Source organism: Eptatretus burgeri, chromosome 17, assembly GCF_056783735.1.
Source record: "Eptatretus burgeri isolate ZD-2024b chromosome 17, Ebu_testis_v1, whole genome shotgun sequence".
Classification (NCBI taxonomy): domain Eukaryota; kingdom Metazoa; phylum Chordata; class Myxini; order Myxiniformes; family Myxinidae; genus Eptatretus; species Eptatretus burgeri.
The window spans coordinates 2,640,043-2,659,950 of record NC_140977.1 but is presented as its reverse complement, the minus strand read 5'-3'; the positions used below and the strand labels follow the sequence as shown (position 1 = coordinate 2,659,950).

The window sequence follows — 19,908 nt, the reverse complement described above, 5'->3', positions numbered from 1 at the left end:
CGGATTTCACAGCTCACAGATCCCTGCACTGGTGCCAAGAAGTATCCTAATTTGAGCAAAGTGATGAAGGGAATCTTGGTCATTCCTCATTCGAACGCATCATGTGAGCGGGCACTCAGTCTTGTACGGAAGAATCATACTGAATTTCGTCCCAATTTGAGTGTCAAAACCCTGGAAGCTCTCTTAATTAAAAACTAGCTCATAGCACCCCTTGCTACCAGAGAGAATACAGCAAAGACATAATCAGAAGGGCTAAAAGAGCCACACAGCTGTCACTCAGCAAAGCTGCCATGGAAAAAGCAAGCAGCAGTAGTACCAGCCAGTAAGGTAAGAAAAATATTGCTTCTTTTGTGCTTTTTGTTAATCTTTGATTGTCCCCTAACTTACTAATATTAACATACATGTAACATTAAAAAGTGCACAATTTCCCCTTTTTTTGTTCAAAAAGTGGGAATTCTTAACATGTTAAATGCTCCAAAATAGGGCTCAGAGGGCACTAGAGAGCGTCTAGAACCCCATAGCTTCCAGGGCCCTAAGGCGGGCCCTGGACCCCGCCGCAAGGGTCGAGTGCTCCGCGCTCGAGATGTGCGCTTCGCGCACATTATTTGGTGTCGGTTGCAAATCCTCCCTAATTCTGATTTCCAAAAGTTGGCATCTCTGACCATACCATCCCGACATTCTTTTATTTGAAAAAATATTTTGATTACAATACAAAAAAAAATGAAGGTAACAATTGTTACCGAATCTACACCACTGTTCAAAAGTTTTAGAACAACCCCATTTTTCCAGTATTACTGAAATTTTAGCAGTTCAAGTACAGTGAATAACCTGAAATGGTACAAAGCTAAGCGGTAAACTGCCAGAGGTTAAAAAAAAAGTTTAGGTTACCAAAAACCGAAAAATAATGTAAATTTCAGAGTTGGTTAAAAAGCCCTTTTCAGGGAACCCTTTTCCTTTTTTCAGAGCCCTTTTCAGGGAACAAGTAATGGGTTAGCAACTGCAGCTGTTCTGCAGCAATGGAAGTTAATTAAGCCTTGAAAGTTGATGCAAACAATTCCTACAGATGTCCCAACTTTTGTTGATTAGTTACAAACCCTCTGTCTTTATAAAAGCAGTGTTGGAACAGACTGTGTTGCTACACCCTCTGAAGCATTATTTGGACAATATTGCACTGCAGGAAGTAGTATATTGCTCTCATAATGGTGAGAAAAAGACAATTAACATGGGAAGACAGACAGACCATGATAACCCTTAAAAGTGTAGGTCTTTCCTTTCGAGAAATTGCAAAGAAGCCAAGGTGTCAGTGAGTACAGTTTCCTACACATTCAAAAGGCACTTGGAAACTCTGACAGGAAGAGGTCTGGCAGACCCAAAGCCACAACACAATCAGAAGACAAGTTTCTGAGAGTCAACAGCTTGCGTGATAGGCGGCTCACAGGACAGCAGCTTCAAGCACAGCTTAACACTGGTCAAAGTAAGGAAGTCTCAGTTTCAACTGTGAAGAAAAGACTTCGAGCTGCAGGTTTCACAGGTCGAGTGGCAGTAAGAAAGCCATTGCTAAGATGGCAAAATAAGAAAAAGAGGCTTGCCTGGGCCATGAAGCACCGCCAGTGGACTACTGAAAACTGGAAGATGGTCTTATGGACCGATGAATCAAAATTTGAAATCTTCAGTTCATCACGCAGGGTTTTTGTACACCATCGAGTTGGCGAAAGGATGGTTCCTCAGTGTGTGACATCAACTGTAAAACATGGAGGAGGAAGCATGATGAGCTGGGACTCTTTTGCTGGATCCAGAGTCAGCGACTTGCACAGAGTGATTGGCATCCTGAACTAAAAGGGCTACCACAGCATTTTGCAGCGCCATGCAATACCCTCTGGTCTACGCCTAGTTGGTCAGGGGTTCATCCTACAGCAAGATAATGACCCAAAACATACCTCCAGGCTATGTCAGAACTACCTTAGAAGAAAAGAACAAGACAGTGGGCTTCAAATCATGGAATGGCCAGCAGTCTCCAGACTGAAACCCCATCGAGCTAGTTTGGGATGAACTGGACAGAAGGATGAAAGCAAAGCAACCTACAAGTGCAACACATTTGTGGGAACTTCTGCAGCAGTGTTGGGAAGAACTTTCCGAACAATATTTGATTTCCATTGTAGAAAGAATTCCACGAGTATGTTCGGCTGTTATATCTGCAAAAGGTGGCTACTTTGATGAGTTAAAAATTTAGATTAAATTTTGTTCAACAAAACGATTCCATGATTTCTCTTTTATCTGCAATTGTTTATTTGTTCTGTACTTTAATTTCAGATTACATTGAAACATTAAACTGCTTAAATTTCAGTAAAAACTGGAAAAATGAGGGTGTTCGAAAACTTTCGAACGGTAGTGTATATCTCCCCAGGGATTTTCCAATTGGGACGGAACGGTTAGCATGCGTGAGAAGGAAGGAATCAGGTGATATGTATTCTTAAGAAGGAAAGGTTTATTAAAGACACATGAGACAACATAAATGGATAATCTCCGGACGAGAGGCAGATTGAAACTAGAAGGGCACGCGGTAGAGCGCATACCTTCGACACATAATGCCTGATCCACAAGAACATAATGGGCCTGATACATTTTTGATATATCGTGCTATATATCGATTTTGGCCCGATCTCTCAATGGTGAAGAATCACTTTCAAAATTCTAGTAGTCGGATCCGGATCTTCACCAAAATGTAATCAGTGTGTCCTTGTCACACACCCAACCTGCCCACCAAATTTCATCCTGATCCGTCCACAACTTTTTGAGATATCCTGCACACAAACAGACAGACAGAGAGGGGTGAAAACATAACCTCCTTCACCTTTGGTGGCAGAGGGAATAAAGAAATACATCCTAATGCAGATATATCAAAAACATGTGGCACCACAAGCTCATGATCTTTCACACACACACCTGTGAGGTTGGTTGGGGAAGGGGCCAGGATCCTTAAAGTTGTGGGGGAGGGCATGGTTTTTTAGGATGTGGGGGTAGAAGCAGATTCCACTTTGTGGGGAAGATTGCCAGGAGGCATAAGTCACGTCTCCTACCACAGGACCAAAGATGAGCTCGTTGCACCTCGACATCAGAGTGTGCAGCCCCCAATTACCAAGTGGAGAGCGTTCAGTTCCAACTAGCACAACTGACTCCACACTCCAATTGCCTACTGGCGCTCATGCATGGACCTTTTATTGCCTCCGCCGTGGCCCTGCCCGCAGCACCCAAGCATCCCTCGCTCACTTGGTTAATTTAAACACCCCGATTGAAGATAATCAATGGCCTTGTTTAATTATCCTTTACCAAGGCATCATCCTTGGTCAGCTCCTGAGTCAGCCCTTTGTCAGCTTGCTAGGGGTCTTAATTTTGCCATTTTGTTCAGCCTGCTCAACAATGCCTTGACTTTGAACAGGCCGCAATGGTTTCTTAACGATAAAATGCTTGTTAATTTTTTTTTCCAATTTCTTCACTCGTATCATCGAATGCCTAATCATCGTACCTACGAATCGCTGGATACATCGCAATGCTTGTAAACGCCCGGAGACTCCAGCTTTCGTAGTTTTATGTAATTTCCGCACATGCGATAAGTTCTAGAATCTCTAGACCTGAGCCGGATTTCAAAATTTAAACTGCGGAATTGACCTCAGCAGCTGTTCTGGCCGCTAAGAAAAAGCGTTCATTTGTCCATTTCCGACATTGTTTGACACTCCGAGTGTTCATGTTTTCATTTTGTTTCCACACATGCGATAAGCTCTGGAATCTCTTAACTTGAGCTGAATTTCAAAATTTAAACTGCGGAATTGATCTCAGCAGCTGTTCTGACTGCGAAGAAAAAGCGTTCATTTGTCCATTTCCGATATTGTTTGACACTCCGAGTGTTCATGCTTTTATTTTGTTTCCACACATGTGATAAGCTCTGGAATCTCTTAACTTGAGCTGAATTTCAAAATTTAAACTGCGGAATTGATCTCAGCAGCTGTTCTGACTGCTAAGAAAATGTGTTCATTTGTCCATTTCCGACATTGTTTGACACTCCGAGTGCTCATGCTTTTATTTAGTTTCCACACATGCGATAAGCTCTGGAATCTCTTAACTTGAGCTGAATTTCAAAATTTAAACTGCGGAATTGACCTCAGCAGCTGTTCTGACCGCTAAGAAAAAGCGTTCATTTGTCCATTTCTGATATTGTTTGACACTCCGAGTGTTCATGCTTTTATTTTGTTTCCACACATGTGATAAGCTCTGGAATCTCTTAACTTGAGCTGAATTTCAAAATTTAAACTGCGGAATTGATCTCAGCAGCTGTTCTGACCGCTAAGAAAAAGCGTTCATTTGTCCATTTCTGATATTGTTTGACACTCCAAGTGTTCATGCTTTTATTTTGTTTCCACACATGCGATAAGCTCTGGAATCTCTTAACATGAGCTGAATTTCAAAATTTAAACTGTGGAATTGACCTCAGCAATTGTTCTGACTGCTAAAAAAAAAAGTGTTCATTTGTCCAATTCGCACACTGGTTGACACTGCAGGTGGTGCTGATCGGCAATTGCTAATCGCCAAGCCTGCCGTTCTTTATCAACTGTTTCATTGGAGTGCTTGCTTGAGTGCTTAAGCCACTTGTCAAATGCTCTACAAGCTGCCTGGATGTTCGTTTGCAAGCCATGGCGATACACGGCAAAAGTACCCGCAATGTCCCTCTGCTAAACACAATCAAAAATACATCAAATGACGTACAAAGTTCAGGCCCCACGAGCCTGTGTTGCGCCCCGTGGTGTCATGCGGTGCTGAGCCTGCCGTTTCTTATTAACAGATGGATGGATGGACTAAACAGATGTTTGTAAGCCATGATGAGACAGTAGACGGCAGGGTAACTGAAAATTTTTATTACAGCTGTTGTCATTTTTGAAAAAAAAATTACAAATTGACATTCAAAACAATGTTGGGTGACAATGAAAATGAGGTACGTATATAAACGTTTGTTCTGTTGTTTTAGTTAAATCCGACAAAAGTTTAAAATGAAGCCTTCACCTCAGAGAGGTCATGTTGATCACTACCGGGAGAGACTTGGAGATGCAACCTCTGGTGGAGTACTTTCGAGGTTATTAGGGGAGAGTTGCTTCCAAAACCCAAGCTCAATGCAGATGCTCCAGGGAATGTAATGGCAGACAAAGGAACAGCAGGTGGGAACTCATTCATTCATCATTCCTTACACCTCATGTTCACTCTGTGAGATTGGAATATCTTGTGTTCATGAACAACTGTGGAACTTGCTGTGAATCCACTTTCCATCCATCCATCCCTTCCCCACATTTCCTTGTTTGTCCTCGCTCCCCTCTCCCTTCCCCTCCCCCGGATGATCGGACCAAATCGAGAGGTCACGTGATTCTACCGTCGTCAAATATACTTTGAAAAAAAAAATAAAAAGGAAAGTACTTTCTACAAAGTCCGTGTAAGTTATATCATTTGTCGATATTTATAAAGGAACAGAGACGGACGGACGAGGGTAAATGGTTGAAGAGCCGCGCATTTCGGTTTCCATGGTGATTGTGGAGACCACGTGACTCAGTGTCGAATCTACCCGCTTGAAATCGTGAATGAGATCGTTTGGAGAAAGTCCGCGGAACGTGCTTCGTTTTTACTCCAACACGTACGTTGTGTCCGTGTATAATAGTGTTCCATGCTCCACTCGACCTCGCAGCACTCTACCTTGTCGTCCCCTCCGGTGCGCCATGGACGGAGATCTCTCAGGTGAAGATCACAGAACAAACCCCCTGCGATCCACGAGCGGTTCCCATGGAGGTTCTCGCGCGGACCGCGGGTCCAGGGTCGGTCCACCCGAGGACGAGGAGTCGGGACCCGGTACGTGCACACCTTGCTCCACACACCTTGCTCTTCTCATTACCGTGCCGTGTCTGTGCCGCACACTGTTGATCGACCCCAAGCCCACCTCCTTCAAATTCCCTGCTTTCCTTCCTGAAAGTCCCTGTAATGTCCATATTGTATTCCCCAAGTTCCCCATTGTTTTGTGCTTCCCTCTCCCTCCCCTCTTGTCTCCTGCTACCTCTGTTACATGTTCTGTGTGTTCGCTCTTATATGAGCCTTGATATTGCAATACGAAAACAAAACAAAAAACCTGAAGTTAAAATCACCTTGGAGATGTATTAAAAGAGACGTCCTCAGGGATCGAGGAAAAATGAGTAACTATCAGGGGCCTCCAGAACATCCATGCAATGTAAAATGTGACTTCAAGTCCTCACTTCCCCTCGACCCCCCCCCCTTACGAACCTCAACCCTTTAACTCGCCCCCTCCCCCGCCAAACACACCAAAAGTCCTCAACCCCTTTCCCCCCTCCACAAACTCCTACCCCCAACTCTCTATCCTCGACATTCCCACATCAAAACAGAATACTTAACTCCCCACCCCCCCCCCCCCCCCTATCATGCAATCACCGACTTCACAGAAACTACGATCAAAACAGCAACAACCTGGCTCCTCCATGTCATGGCCCATCACGGTCCCCTGTCCAACTCACAATCCTGCGATGTATGCGGAAACTCCTTGGAACTGCAACTCTCAAGTCATCATGAGTGGCCTAATCATGCCAATAAATGACCCCGCAACCATTTGTCTTCTTCCTGATGCACATAATACCCATCGTTCAAAAGTAAATAATGACCAATGTTTCTTTTCACAATGTCACCAGATTCTCGGAACTCGTCGGACAAAGACCTTTATAATCACGTGGGTTTTATGGTCGCCGGTCGAGTCTTTTCGGAGAAAATAGTCGGATGTAATAACTAGAACGGGCACTCATAGAGCGCATACCTTCGCCGCCACTACTTTTTTTTGTTCTTGGTATGAGTGTGGGGACCTGGTTTCATATGAATGGTCTTGTGACACAAACCACATATCTATAATGTCATGACCCCCCCCCCTCGACTTTCGGGGGCTACGGACTAAACAACAATCAACTCGCGTCGTTTTGGCGAGTCTTCACTCGCAAGCTCGGTGAATACGTTTCAACAAGAGAAGGTAATCTCGTTTTCAAGGTCGTGACCCCCCCTGACCTTTGACCCCTAACCGGTAACAAGAGTATGGGCGTCATTGTGTCATATTGCATATCACAAGATGAGGCGTTGAATTCTGAACATTTTGGCGTGAGTTGCATGCAAATTGAATAAAAATTGACCGTGTTATCGTAAAAAGACGATTTTGACCTTTTCGTGACCTTGACCTTGACCTTTGACCCGAACGATCCCAAAATCTAATCGAATGCTTCCTGGCTAATAACCAATCATCCCACCAAATTTCATGCAATTCGGTTTAATACTTTTTGAGTTGTACAAATCACAAGATTACAAATAAATAAATAAATAAATACACGCCGACCAAAACATGACCTTTCGCAGAATGCGAAGGTAACAAGGACCCGCAGAACCTCTGCGGTAAAAGACCTGCTTGAGGGATTTCCACGTAGTTATTCTGGGCAGTTTATAGACGATGACCGCCGCTTCAACCGCTGAGGCATATCTTCACAATGCTCGTGATGCCTCTGGGCTCAAAATCCTTGTAATTGTTGCATTGGTCGTTTTACATTGAAGGAGAAATGTAAGGGGATGGCATCGTGATTGTGAATATGATGGCTCTGAAGATGTCGTTGCCCTCGCATCGCACTAACATGGCGACTGTATGCTTTTTCAGGGGACAGTTGTTGGTGGAGTCAGGTCAGCTGTCCAACCAATGGGTGGAAAGGAGCGTTGTACACGGACGGATGAAGAAGCGTGTTATTATATAGACGACTGATTTATCACTCCGATTACAATTACTATTCGGCCCTAGACTACTATGGTTCACCATGCACCCACATCGCCCTTCTCTCCCCCCCCCCCTAACATCCCAGAAAGACGATGCTTTTCTGGGGCTTTCGGATGGAAATATTGGGTGCACCAGTTACTTCGCTTCCCAAGAATCGGGTTCAGGCCAGTTCACGTCGAGTTTGAGAGTCGGAATATTTTGTCTCTCAGTTTGCCTCAAAATAGTCCGAAAAGCGCACATTATGGACCAAATGGAATCTGATTTCTCTTTCTGCTTTCATTGCATAGGCTGACATAGTTTGTATGATTGTCTGTTTCCCACATACTATCAACATGTATCTGTTTCCCACATGATATCAACACATTGAAAAAAATAAATAAAATAAGTTAAAATCGTTTCTGGATCTTCACCAAAATCCAATCATTTCATCCTCGTCACACACCCAACCTGTCCACCAAGTTTCTTCCAAATTCGTCAACGTTTTGAGATATTCTGCTCACAAACGGGTGAATACATAACCTCCGTCTACCTTCGGTGGTAGAGGTAACAAGAAGTCAAATGTCACTTTTCATCCGGCACACCCTGCTCCGAGGGCCGAACTTCGGACAAAAGGAATCCAGGGCAAGAGTTCATTTTAGGGGCCCTTTGGTACTTTTATACTTTTTGTATGTGACTACCCACTAGGGTGGTTCACAATATAATGGTATCCGTAAAAGTTTTCCAAATTTTGCCAGATCGCATTTTGCCTTGTTCCGATTGACATTTTGAACATCTGTACCAAAAATTGAGCCAATAGGACACCAGTAAAGGGTGGCACACTTTTTCACAATTTTTATTGCTCAACCGAAGAATGCGTAACTTTCGCAGGAAACAGAAACTTGAACGATATAATGATAAGTATGGTCATTAATAATCTTTCCCTGTACTTATACTAAATGAGTAAGAACATTAGAAGAGTTCAAACACTATATTCGCTGTATGATGACTTTGTTCTCTTTGATACTTTATCTCTGTGTCCTTGCACAACACGGAGCAGAAATTGCTTTTGGTCTTCGTTTCGCACAGATTGTTGACAGCGTTTAATAAGGGCAATGCCTCTCTCTGCGCTGTCGTTGATGACCTTCAAGGAATGAACTTTTTGACGCAGATTCTCATCTGTGAGAATGGACCTCACATCATCAGGGTTACTTCTGCCATCAATTTGGCCTTCAGTAAGAACCTCAAAGAAGTGGATTGAGCGCCGATGACGAGGCTCGAGATGGTAGCTGTACTGCTCTTGCGTAAGAAAGGCTTTGCATCTTCCCAGGGCGTCTTTGAAGATTTCTCAGCATTGTCTCCTTTTCTTCAGCGTCAAGGCGAGCATCAAAAAATGCCAGGACGACGAGATCTTCCGACGGATACCACAAATGTCGTCCAATGCTGTTCAATGCAGCATCTGCAATGGTTTTATCCGGATACAGATGCAAACTCTGGATCAAGTCCAAATCATTCTTTGGAGCACGTGTTGCCAGGGAAGACTCATGCAATACATTATGTAGATGAAACAGACAAAGTTGGTAACTTTCCTCACTGATCGCTTCTGCTTCAATGTCAGTCTCGTGTGGGCCTCAAATAAAGTTATTTTGACGCAGTAAAGTAAGTGAACTCTTCGTCTGAACCATCTTCAGAGGCTGTTGATGAATCTTGTCCAACTTCTTCCCTCAATCGAGATAGCGTGTGAGTCCCTCGGATACACTTCTGTTTTGCCATTGTTTCTGCACTGTGTTCAGCTCTTGCGTTTCTCTCAGCTTCTCTTGCCATCTTTCTCTTATCCTTCCCTTGCTGAACCTTGTCTACACATCCAAAAGAGCATGACATCCGGTCTTCTCTTTGGCGCCTTAGAAATTCTTTGTCTTCTTCGGGGATCTTCAGGTCGAATATGTTTGCTGCAGCAATATCGAAGAGGTCCTGAAGATCCCCTAGCCAAGTTTGACGACGTTAAAGAGCTCCATCCGTCTCTCTGTTTTTCTCTTTTATTAGTTTCTTGTACTCCGCATACAGCTACTTGATCTTTTTTCGAAGATTGGCATCCGTCATTGTCGGTAAACTGGCTCTCTCCCATATCTTCTTCACTTCATCCATTGTTGCTGTTGTGGCCTTTGATAATGCCTTCCCCTCTTCAATATGATAGAGGAGGTGGAGTAGCACTTGCTCCTTTGAGGGAAGGCGAGCTCCTAAAATGGAAGGTAGAGGGGGCTTCTCGAGCAAGTTACATTTCTTTCTTGACGCCATTATTCCTGAATATAGAAAAAAACGTCAACATTGTGAAAAAGTGTGCCACCCCTAAATGTGCAGCAATTGACTCCATTTTTGGTACAGATGCTTACAATGCCAATTGGAACAAGACAAAAAGCGATCTGGCAAAATTTTGTGAAAATAAATTTTGTGAAACACCCTACTACCCACACGGTCTACTTCACCTAAATTTTACAGATTTTCTTTTTTCGCAGACATGTAAATGTGAAGGGGGGAAAAAGTACCCCTTTAGCCCACAGCTGATGTTAACACATCTCATCAGAGAGAAAGATGGACCTTTCATCTTACACACAGCTCTTGCTGAAACAGGAAGTCTATCTGCAATCTGCCTCGTGGAGTCACCTTCACGAACAAAGACTTTGATTCTTATAAACTTGTCACGTGATATTTCCTTCCCAGGAGCCATATTATTCACCACACTACAATTCCATCACCATTGATACATTTATAGCCATTCTGCAGATGTGGGACTTTCTGATTGCTTACAATGACAACCAATCGCAATGTACTCTATCAACACATGAATACGGAGCATTTCACTTATAAACATGTGATGTGATTCTATCACATGTTATTTACATTTTATACCTGGTGTATACTCTCTTTTAATACATTTTTTTCATCTGGCCAGGTAACCTGGTTTCTATATACCCAGAAGTCACAATCATGTGATCCGGCTCGCTTCTCTGGTTCAACCTCGGCTTATTTGGAAATTCTTGGACAGATATCCCCAACGTGTACATGTTCCACCAATAATCTGACATGTTACAAAACGTATCGTTAAGATTGTAAAATTAGTATTTGTTGATGATATATTTGTGATACAGGCTTTTTGATGGAAATTTGTGAATGAAAAAAATTTATATTTGATTTAAATTGATCGTTTTTGTTTCAGATTTTATGGTTAAACTGAAGATGAAGTCCGAGTTTGTTGATGATTCATCCTCTCAAGATGAAGGTTTGAATCACAAACACGTTGTTGTTGTGGTGGTAGTTTTATTGTTATGTGTAAATAATGTTATAATCCAGAGTAAACCTTTCCACAGTATATCCGGTACTTGTTATTTTTCCCAAGGTACACATACCCATCAAGTTTGGTATAAACTCCATTTCTGTTCACTTGAGTTTATACAAATGAGGAATACCAATCGCATTCCAAACGGTAATAATGCTCATGTGGATCCTGAACATTTTCCAGGATGTCCTGAATATTTCTACTGTCGGACTCCAACATTCACGGATCCCACGCATTCGTGGTTCATAAAATGTGACCTGCTTATACATTCGTGGCCCTGTGCTTTGCATATTCACGGTTTTTGGGTTTTTTTGCGGATGCATTCACGATTTTTGATGGGATTTTTGATTTTTTTCCCCCCTTTTGAATCGCGAGCCGCTGGGAAACATATCACCCTTTTTCCCATTGAATCAATGCCCCGACATTCACGGATTCGGCATTCGCAACATTTTTCAGGAACATATCCCCTACGAATGTCAGGGCCCGACAGTATATTTATTTTGTGTGATTTGAAAAATGTCCTGCGATACTTCGGGCTGGGAGAAACATCAAACCCGGGCCTTTAAGGCCCTGTCACATCTTGACGTTTTAGCCAGCGTATGGCAAGGTATCAAAATGTATGTAAAACACCGGCGTACGCTGAACTATTGATGTTTTTTCCAGTTTTGGACGTATTCATAACGAGTTGGACGTATGCATAACGTATTAGTAACGTACACAGAACGTTTCGATAACATATAGATAACTTATATCAACGAATGCTGAGCATGTTGTCGGCGTTCACAACCTATGCCCAACGATAGTCTAAGTTATGCATAGCGCGGCAGCGTATCGCCAACGATCACGTGGTGTAGCCTATTTAAAGTCTGCGGCTCGACAATTCAAATCATAACCGCACTAGACATCGAAGTGTCAAGCCGCTGTCACACCTTGACGTTTTAGCCAGCGTATGCAGACGTATGAAAAATTTGCCGAATACGCTGGCACACGTTGAATACGTTAATGGGTAAGTTTTGTATACGTTAAGAGCACGCTGGCATACATCGTAGTACGTCGACAAATTTTCAGCATGTTGAAAATTTTTCGACGTATGCCAGCATATGACTTACACGTTCCGCATACGCTGGCCATAAGTTGTAGGCACGTTATGCGATCGTTGACACACGTCGACACACGTTACTTGTAAGTTACTCATAAGTCGAAACACATCGAGGTAATGTTTAGCGTGAGTGTTCCAGACTCCCTGGTTTTTTTTTTTCTTCTTCTTCGGTATGACGGTGAGGTTGACACTTCGATTTCTAGTGCAGTTATGATTTAAATCGTTGAAGGGCAGCCTCAACAATTATATTATATTATAACCGCACTAGAAATCGAAGTGTCAACATCATCGTCATACCGAAGAAGAAGAAAAAAAAAAAAAACCAGGGAGTTTGGAACACTGACGCTAACCATTACCTCGACGTGTTTCGACTTATGAGTAACTTACAAGTAACATGTGTGGACGTGTGTCAACGATCGCGTAACATGCCTACAACACGTTACTCATAGGTTATAAATAAGTTTCGGGTATGCTAAACATTACCTCAACGTGTTTCGACTTATGAGTAACTTACAAGTAACGTGTGGCCGACGTGTGTCAACAATCGCGTAACGTGCCTACAACATATGGCCAGCGTATGCGGAACGTGTGAGTCATACGCTGGCATACGTCGAAAAATTTCAAGCATGTTAAAATTTGTCGACGAGCTCGGCGTACTACGACGTATGCCAGCGTACTACTACGTATGCCAGCATACTACGACATATGCCAGCGTGCTCTTAACATATACAAAACTTACCCATAACGTATTCGATGTGTGCCAGCATTTTAGACAAATTTTTCATACGTCGGCATACGCTGGCTAACTCGTCAAGGTGTGACAGGGCCTTTAGGCTGTAACTCATAACATTTACCTGATGACTGCCTGTGTTTTGTAAAACTGCAAGCACTCTGAACAAGCTGGAATTGTGAACATACCCTGTGGGAGTTCATTCGTACAACTCTCAAGTGAGCGATAGCACGGACGACAGATAGTTTTGAAATTTGGTAAGATTTTCATCGCATCAGAAAAAGAATCCAGAACACCTCACAAGAGTGAGGCGAGTTTCATATCATCATTTGCGACTTAATTTTGCATTGGGCATCGCCCAGCGTATTTATTATTATTATTTTTTAATAACAATTTTAAGAAAATGGCCCGAAAGGGCCGTTTCTCGACCCAAAGGGCCGGAATCGCACTTTGGGCTCAGTTACTGCCTGGGGAATGTTCTATTGAATATACCTGTCAAGTTTGGTTCGGTTCTGTTTACGAACAACCGAGAAATAGCAATTTTTAAAAAATGGGCCGAGAGGGCCGCTTGTTGGCCCAAAGGGCCATAATCTCACTTTGGGCTCAGTTACTGCCTGCAGAGTGACCTCAACAATATACCTGTCAAATTTGGTTGGGGTCCGACCACTAATAACCGAGAAATAACAATTTTAAGAAAATGGGTCGAAAGGGCTGTTTTTCGGCCCAAAGGGCCAGAATCACACTTTGGGCTCGGTCAATGCCTGGGGAATGGTCTCTATGCAATTCACATGCATGTCAAGTTTGGTTCGGTTCCGTTCACAAATAACCGAGAAATAACAATTTTAAGAAAATGGGCCAAAATGGGCCGTTCCTTAGCCCGAAGGGCCGCAATCGCACTTTGGGCTCAGTCAATGCCTGGGGAATGGTCTCTAAAATATACCTGTCAAGTTTGGTTCGGTTCCGTTCACTAATAACCGAGAAATAACAATTTTAAGAAAATGGGCCAAAATGGGCCGTTCCTTGGCCCGAAGGGCCGCAATCGCACTTTGGGCTCAGTTTTTGCTTGCGCATATGTGTCTAGTATATGCCTGTACTGTCAATTTTCATCGAATTCTGTTCACGAATAATGGAGAAATAGACTTTCAAATGAACTGGACACAAGAAAAGAGAGAACGCAGCAGCACTTAGACCCCGTGGGGTCTTAAATTGTTCTTAGAGCATAACTACTGTACATGGTGTGTCAGGTTTCAGGCACATGTATAAGTTTATTAATTACGGTTTACCACAATGAACACAGTTGTGATTGGAGGGTTTTAACGTACTTTTAAAATTTATCTATAACAGTGCCATGATAATTAATGATTGGCTTTGTAGATGATATTTAAAATCCCTATCACATCCATCACCCATGATTAGAAGGCAAAACCAATCGGCTCTCGCCTAATCAATTATCCCCAGGTGACTGGGATGTTTATAATTAACCCTCTGCTCTTCCAACGAGGAAGCTGCATAAAGCAACCAAGAAACTCGACACAAGGTAAGTCTTTGCTGTTTCAAACCCATCCTGGGTTGCTCTGTAGGTGTAGACATTCACAAGTAGTACATGTATGAGAATCCCAATGCTGCATGCCCCCCTCAGCCACCGGACTGGTTTAATCGCTCATGGGCGAGTCATCAGCGACAGAAACACGCACCACCGAGGCTCCCAAACATGGTTCATGTGCAATGTCAATAGCAGTCACCATATCAAGATTTGATAACGTCTCATCCGTAATTGGAGGGAACAACCAATCAGAACAGAGCATTTGTGCCACACGTGCCCTTTTTCATTAACTCCCCTTTGGGCGGTTCCTTGTACCCCCAGCCTCGTGCTTATTGACTGCTCTGTTTGGACAGTCACTCTAACCCACACTGATCCGCTTTGTCCCCTGTGTTCAGCCTTCATGCAATTCACATGCATGCACATGGCTCTCAGTGACGCTGGTGCCATGGGCACGTACCTGGCCTGACAGCTGGTTCCATCTGGCACTGTGTGCTGTTCTCCCCTTTAGGCCACTTGGTCCCTTGGTACTGTAATGGAAATGACATGTAAAGGTGGATCACATTGGGGAAAAACCATATAAAACAAAGAGGTAGGGGAAATGGGTGCTTAGACACATACATTCAGGGAAGGGAAGACAAGAGCTTTTCTAAAATCTTCATTCAACACTGCCTCACCAGTACATGAATTACTTATGCTTATGCTGAACTTCAACAATGAAATAACTATTCAAATTTATTCCCATTTAACCACTAAGATGTAACAATATTGATATCGGACCATGACAGACTCATAAACTGGTGAAACACTTGGAATATTTCTCTCAGTACTGACAAATCTCACTCTCACCCATTCTCTCTCCAAAAGGACCATCTGGCAAACCCTCCTACCTACTTTCTCAGCGATCCTTTTTTTTTTCTTTTTTTTGTAGACATTTTCAAGGCTCGTGTGAGAGCTAACACACAACGCACGGCAAGGGGGGCATGAGACAAGAGGGGCAGGAGAGAGAGGGATAAAACAGTGTGGAACAGAGACATTAGGAGATCTGTGGAAGGTGGGCAGGATGGGGTCGGGAACACAGGGTATACAAGATGGACATTACAGGGACGTTCAGAAAGGAAAGCAGGGAATTTGATGGAGGTGGGTTTGGGGTGGATTAATGGGGGTAGAAAAGATCGAGGTTTTGGATGGGGGACGATAAGAGGTGGTGGTGAACATCTGTTTTGAAGGCCTGGAGGGGAGAATGGGATTGAACAGAGTGTGGGAGTTTATTCCAAAGGTGGGGAAAAAATGAGGAATGAAAGAGTGAAGGTGAGCAGTGATTCGTGATTTTGGTAGTTTTACCAGAAGGGGGTTGTTGGCAGACCTTGAGCGCCCTGCGGAAATATGGGAGGGACATATCGCAGACAGAGCAAGGAGGGGGGCGAGACCGGAGAGGAGACAATCGAAGACAGGAAGACCACCAACCTGCCTGCAGTGAGAGGCCCAAAGACTCAGCCTCACCATGGGAGATCCCAATGATCCTTAATGCCCTGGTTTCCACAGCATGAAGCTGAGAAAGGTGAGAGGCAGGAGCACAAGCCCAAGGGGAGAGCAGTACTCCATCAGGCTGTGGATGAAAGCTTTATATGTGGTCAGGAGTTCAGGTGGGCTGAGGAAGGACTTTGCACGATGGAGGATTCCCAGTCGGCAACTGGCTTTGGAGGCCAGGTTGGAAATATGGCTTTCTCAAGAGAGATCGTGGCAGATAGTGAGACCCAGAAGCTTGAATGAAAGGACTTCTTCAAGAAGATTGTTGAGAAAATAGATAGGGTTGGGGGAGGAGTGGGTTCCAGACGGTCCTTTTGGAGAGACATAGTGAGAGTGTGAGATTTTTCCGGATTGAAAGACATGTTCCACGTGTTGGACCAGTTTGTGATTTTACCCAGATCTGCAGAAAGCAAAGAGGCTGCTGCTTGCCAGTCTGAAGGATGACAGATGAGTACGGCAGAGGGTGGCGTCATCAGCAAAGAGATGAAGAGGATTTTCCAGAGTGTCAGAAAGATCATTGATGAAAACTAGAAAAACTAGAGAGGGAGCACTCGGGAGAGTGCAAAACCTCCGCCGCCAATACTGCTGGATCACTCAAGTGAACCTTGTATCTTATTCATTAAATATGATGTCAACAGTGCTGACAGTTATAGTTCTTATCTCCAACATGTTTTTTTGGAGTTGGAAATCACTTAAAACATATAGAAATGCAAAAAAAAAAGAAATCGAAATTTTGTTGAAAAAAAAGTTGCAAACATTTTTTTTCTCTAACAATTTTTTTTTGGGGGGGGGGTTGGAAATCACTTAAAACATGGAGAAATGCAAAAAAAAAGCACATTTTTTCTCTAACAATCTTTTTTTGGGGAGGGGGACAAAGTCCAAAATGTAATGGCATGATCCTTGGACCATACCTAACCCCCCCACCAAGTTTCGTCGAAATCCGTTGAGGAGTTTTTTTCCGTAATACTGTTCACAAACAAACAAACAAACAAACAAACAAACAGAAAGGGGTGAAAACAGTAACCTCCGATCTTCGATGACGGAGGTTAATAACAGGGTCAGAACGCTACCTTGAGGAACTCCAGCCTGGACAGGAAGAGGGGATGAGAGAACTCCATTTAGGGCCACACGTTGACTACGACAGGAGAGGATGTCTGTGAGCCATGAGTGGAGATGGCCTTGGATACCATAGGAAGAGAGTTTGGTGAGCAGGGCAGGGTGCCAGACTGTATCAAAAGCATGAGATGTGTCCAAAGAGACGGCTCTGAACTCATGTCTGACATTGACGGCCTCCATCCATTGGTGGGTGAGTGGAAGCATCACGTCTCAAGTGGAGTGACCTGGTCTGAAACAAAATTGATGATTGGAAATCAGGCCATTGGAGAAGAGGAAGGATTTAATGTCTAATAGTTGAATTATTTAATTAATGAATGGAAGGATTTAATTGATTAATAGATCTGGGGAAGGTATAAGAAAAGTGTTGAAAGTTCCCAAGAACACAGTGAGCTCCATCATGAGGAAATGGAAAAATATGGAAGTATTCCTAGAGCTGGCCATCCAACCAAACTGATCAACCAGGCAAGAAGGACCTTGGTCAGGGAGGTGAACACGAACCCAATGAACACTCTGACAGAACTACAGAGTTCCTTGGCTGAGATGGGAGAACCTGCTGGATGGCCAACAGTCTCTGCAGCACTTCACAAATCTAGGCTTTATGGGAGAGTGGCCAAACAAAAGCCACTCCTGAGAAAAAGCACATGACAGCACACCTGGAGTTTGCAAAAGGCATGTGAAAGACTCTGAGAGCATGAGGTAAAAGATTATGTGGTCTGATGAGATGAAAATTTGACTCTTTGGCCTGAATGCAAAATGATACGTCTGGCGGAAACCAAGCACAGCTCAACATCCATCCATCATCATCCCTACTGTGAAGCATGGTGGTGGCAACATCATGCTTTGGGGATGCTTTTCACCGGCAGGGACTGGGAGACTTGTAAGGATAGAGGGAACATTTAATGGAGCCAGATACAGGCCAATCCTTGAGAAAAACCTGCTTCAGGATGCAAAAGACCAGAGACTGTGGCGAAGATTTACGTTCCAACAGGACAATGACCCCAAGCGTACAGCCAAAGAAACACTGGAATAGCTTCAGAAGAAGAACGTGAAGGTCCTTGAGTGATACAGCCAAAGCACAGACTTGAGTCCCTTTGAGAATCTGTGGAAAGACTTGAAGATTGCTGTTCATCGACGCTCCCCATCCAACTTGACAGAGTTTGAGCAAATCTGCAAGGAAGAATGGGGGGGAAATCCCCAAATCCAGATGTGAAAAGCTGATACAGACATACCCAAGAAGACTCGAAACTCTAATCGCTGCCAAAGGCGCTTCTACAAAGTATTCACTCACGGGATTGAATACTTATTGATGCAAGACATTTCACCTTTTGAATTTTAATCTATTTGTAAAAAATTCTCAAAACATGTTTTTATTTTGTCATTATGGGGTGTTATGGGTGGATCAGGTCTGGTGTTGGCCGAGGATCCTGAATTCAAATGTCGCTTGGCTGTTGAATTAATACCAGGTGGGGTTGACCCTGCCTGTCATCCTTCCGAGGTCGGCAAAATGAGTGCCAGCTTGCTGTTTTCCTGTGTCGGAGTGTAGACCCGTCTGGGATTGTGCCCAATAGCCAAGCAGACTGCTTAGGCAGCACCAACGCTCTGCAGAAAGTATGGTCCCAATGGATGGATGGATGAATGGATGGAACAGTGACAAATTAGTTGTTTTTTTTCCCCCATTTTCAATTTGGGTTGTAACACAACAAAATGTGACAAAAGTCTCGGGGTGTGAAGGCTTTCTGAAGGCACTGTAGATTTTGGTGAAGATCCAAATGCAGATCCGATAATTCAGTGATTCTTCAACAGCGAGAGTTGGGGCCAAAAACTATATACTGTCAGACCCTGCTTTTCGTGCATTCGGTATCCATGGATTTACTATTCACAGATCATTAATTGTAACTTGCTTCTACATTCGTGTATTCTCTCTTTTTCATTTTTTTTTTTTTGTTGTTGTTGTAAAAAAAAAAAAAAATTTCAGGAATGGTCTATGTCCATCTGGGAAATTGGAAATCAGCCAACATCACATCGTTACATAACAAAGGTGCAAAAACAAATCCCCTTAACCACAGCCCAATTAGCTTACTGGACTTCCAATCATCAGCAAGGTCATGGAATCTATAATTGTGGTTGACATAAAATCATTCCTTTTCTCCACAGCCTCATCTCAGATCATAAATTCGGATTCAAACCTGGTCAGTGGTCACTCTACATTGGACATGCTGCTTCTACTCTCTCAACAATGGTAGAGGCCCTCAACATCAGACGTGAGATCAGCGCTGTCTCTCTGGACATATAACTTTTGATGCAGTCTTGCATCCTGCCTTGCTCTCCAAGCTGTCTGCCGATTGAATCCAAGGCCAACCCCACTCTTGGATTGCTAACTTCCTCCACTCTCGTAGCCAACGTGTGGCTCTCAACATAACCCTTTAATCTCTTCCCTGTTAAGGCTGGAGTATCCCAAGGCAGTGTTCCAAGGCCCCATCTTATTCTTAATCTTCACCAATGATTTCACTGACTCTCTGGAAAATCTTTATCTTTTTTGCTGATGACTCCATTCTCTGCCGTTACATATCTCATATTTCTGACAGATGGTCAGCAGCCTCTCCCCTCTCCTCAGACCTTGACAAAATCGCAAACTGATCAAACACAATTTGGCTGATGTTGTACGCCCTTTGCGTTCTCCCTTAACTCTCATCATTACCTCCATCTCTCGTTTGTCCGTCTCCGTCTACTCTCTCCCTCCACC

At 43.5% G+C, this 19,908-nt stretch overlaps 1 protein-coding gene across 1 annotated transcript in view; it reads left to right on the top strand.

The window, feature by feature from the left end:
• The window catches only part of LOC147009095 (uncharacterized), a 74,988-nt gene that overhangs the window by 36,705 nt on the left and 18,375 nt on the right, over positions 1-19,908 (top strand). The window contains 2 exon segments of the mRNA XM_085862980.1: positions 5,621-5,883; positions 11,031-11,093. Coding sequence (XP_085719106.1) covers positions 5,621-5,883; positions 11,031-11,093 — 326 coding nt within the window.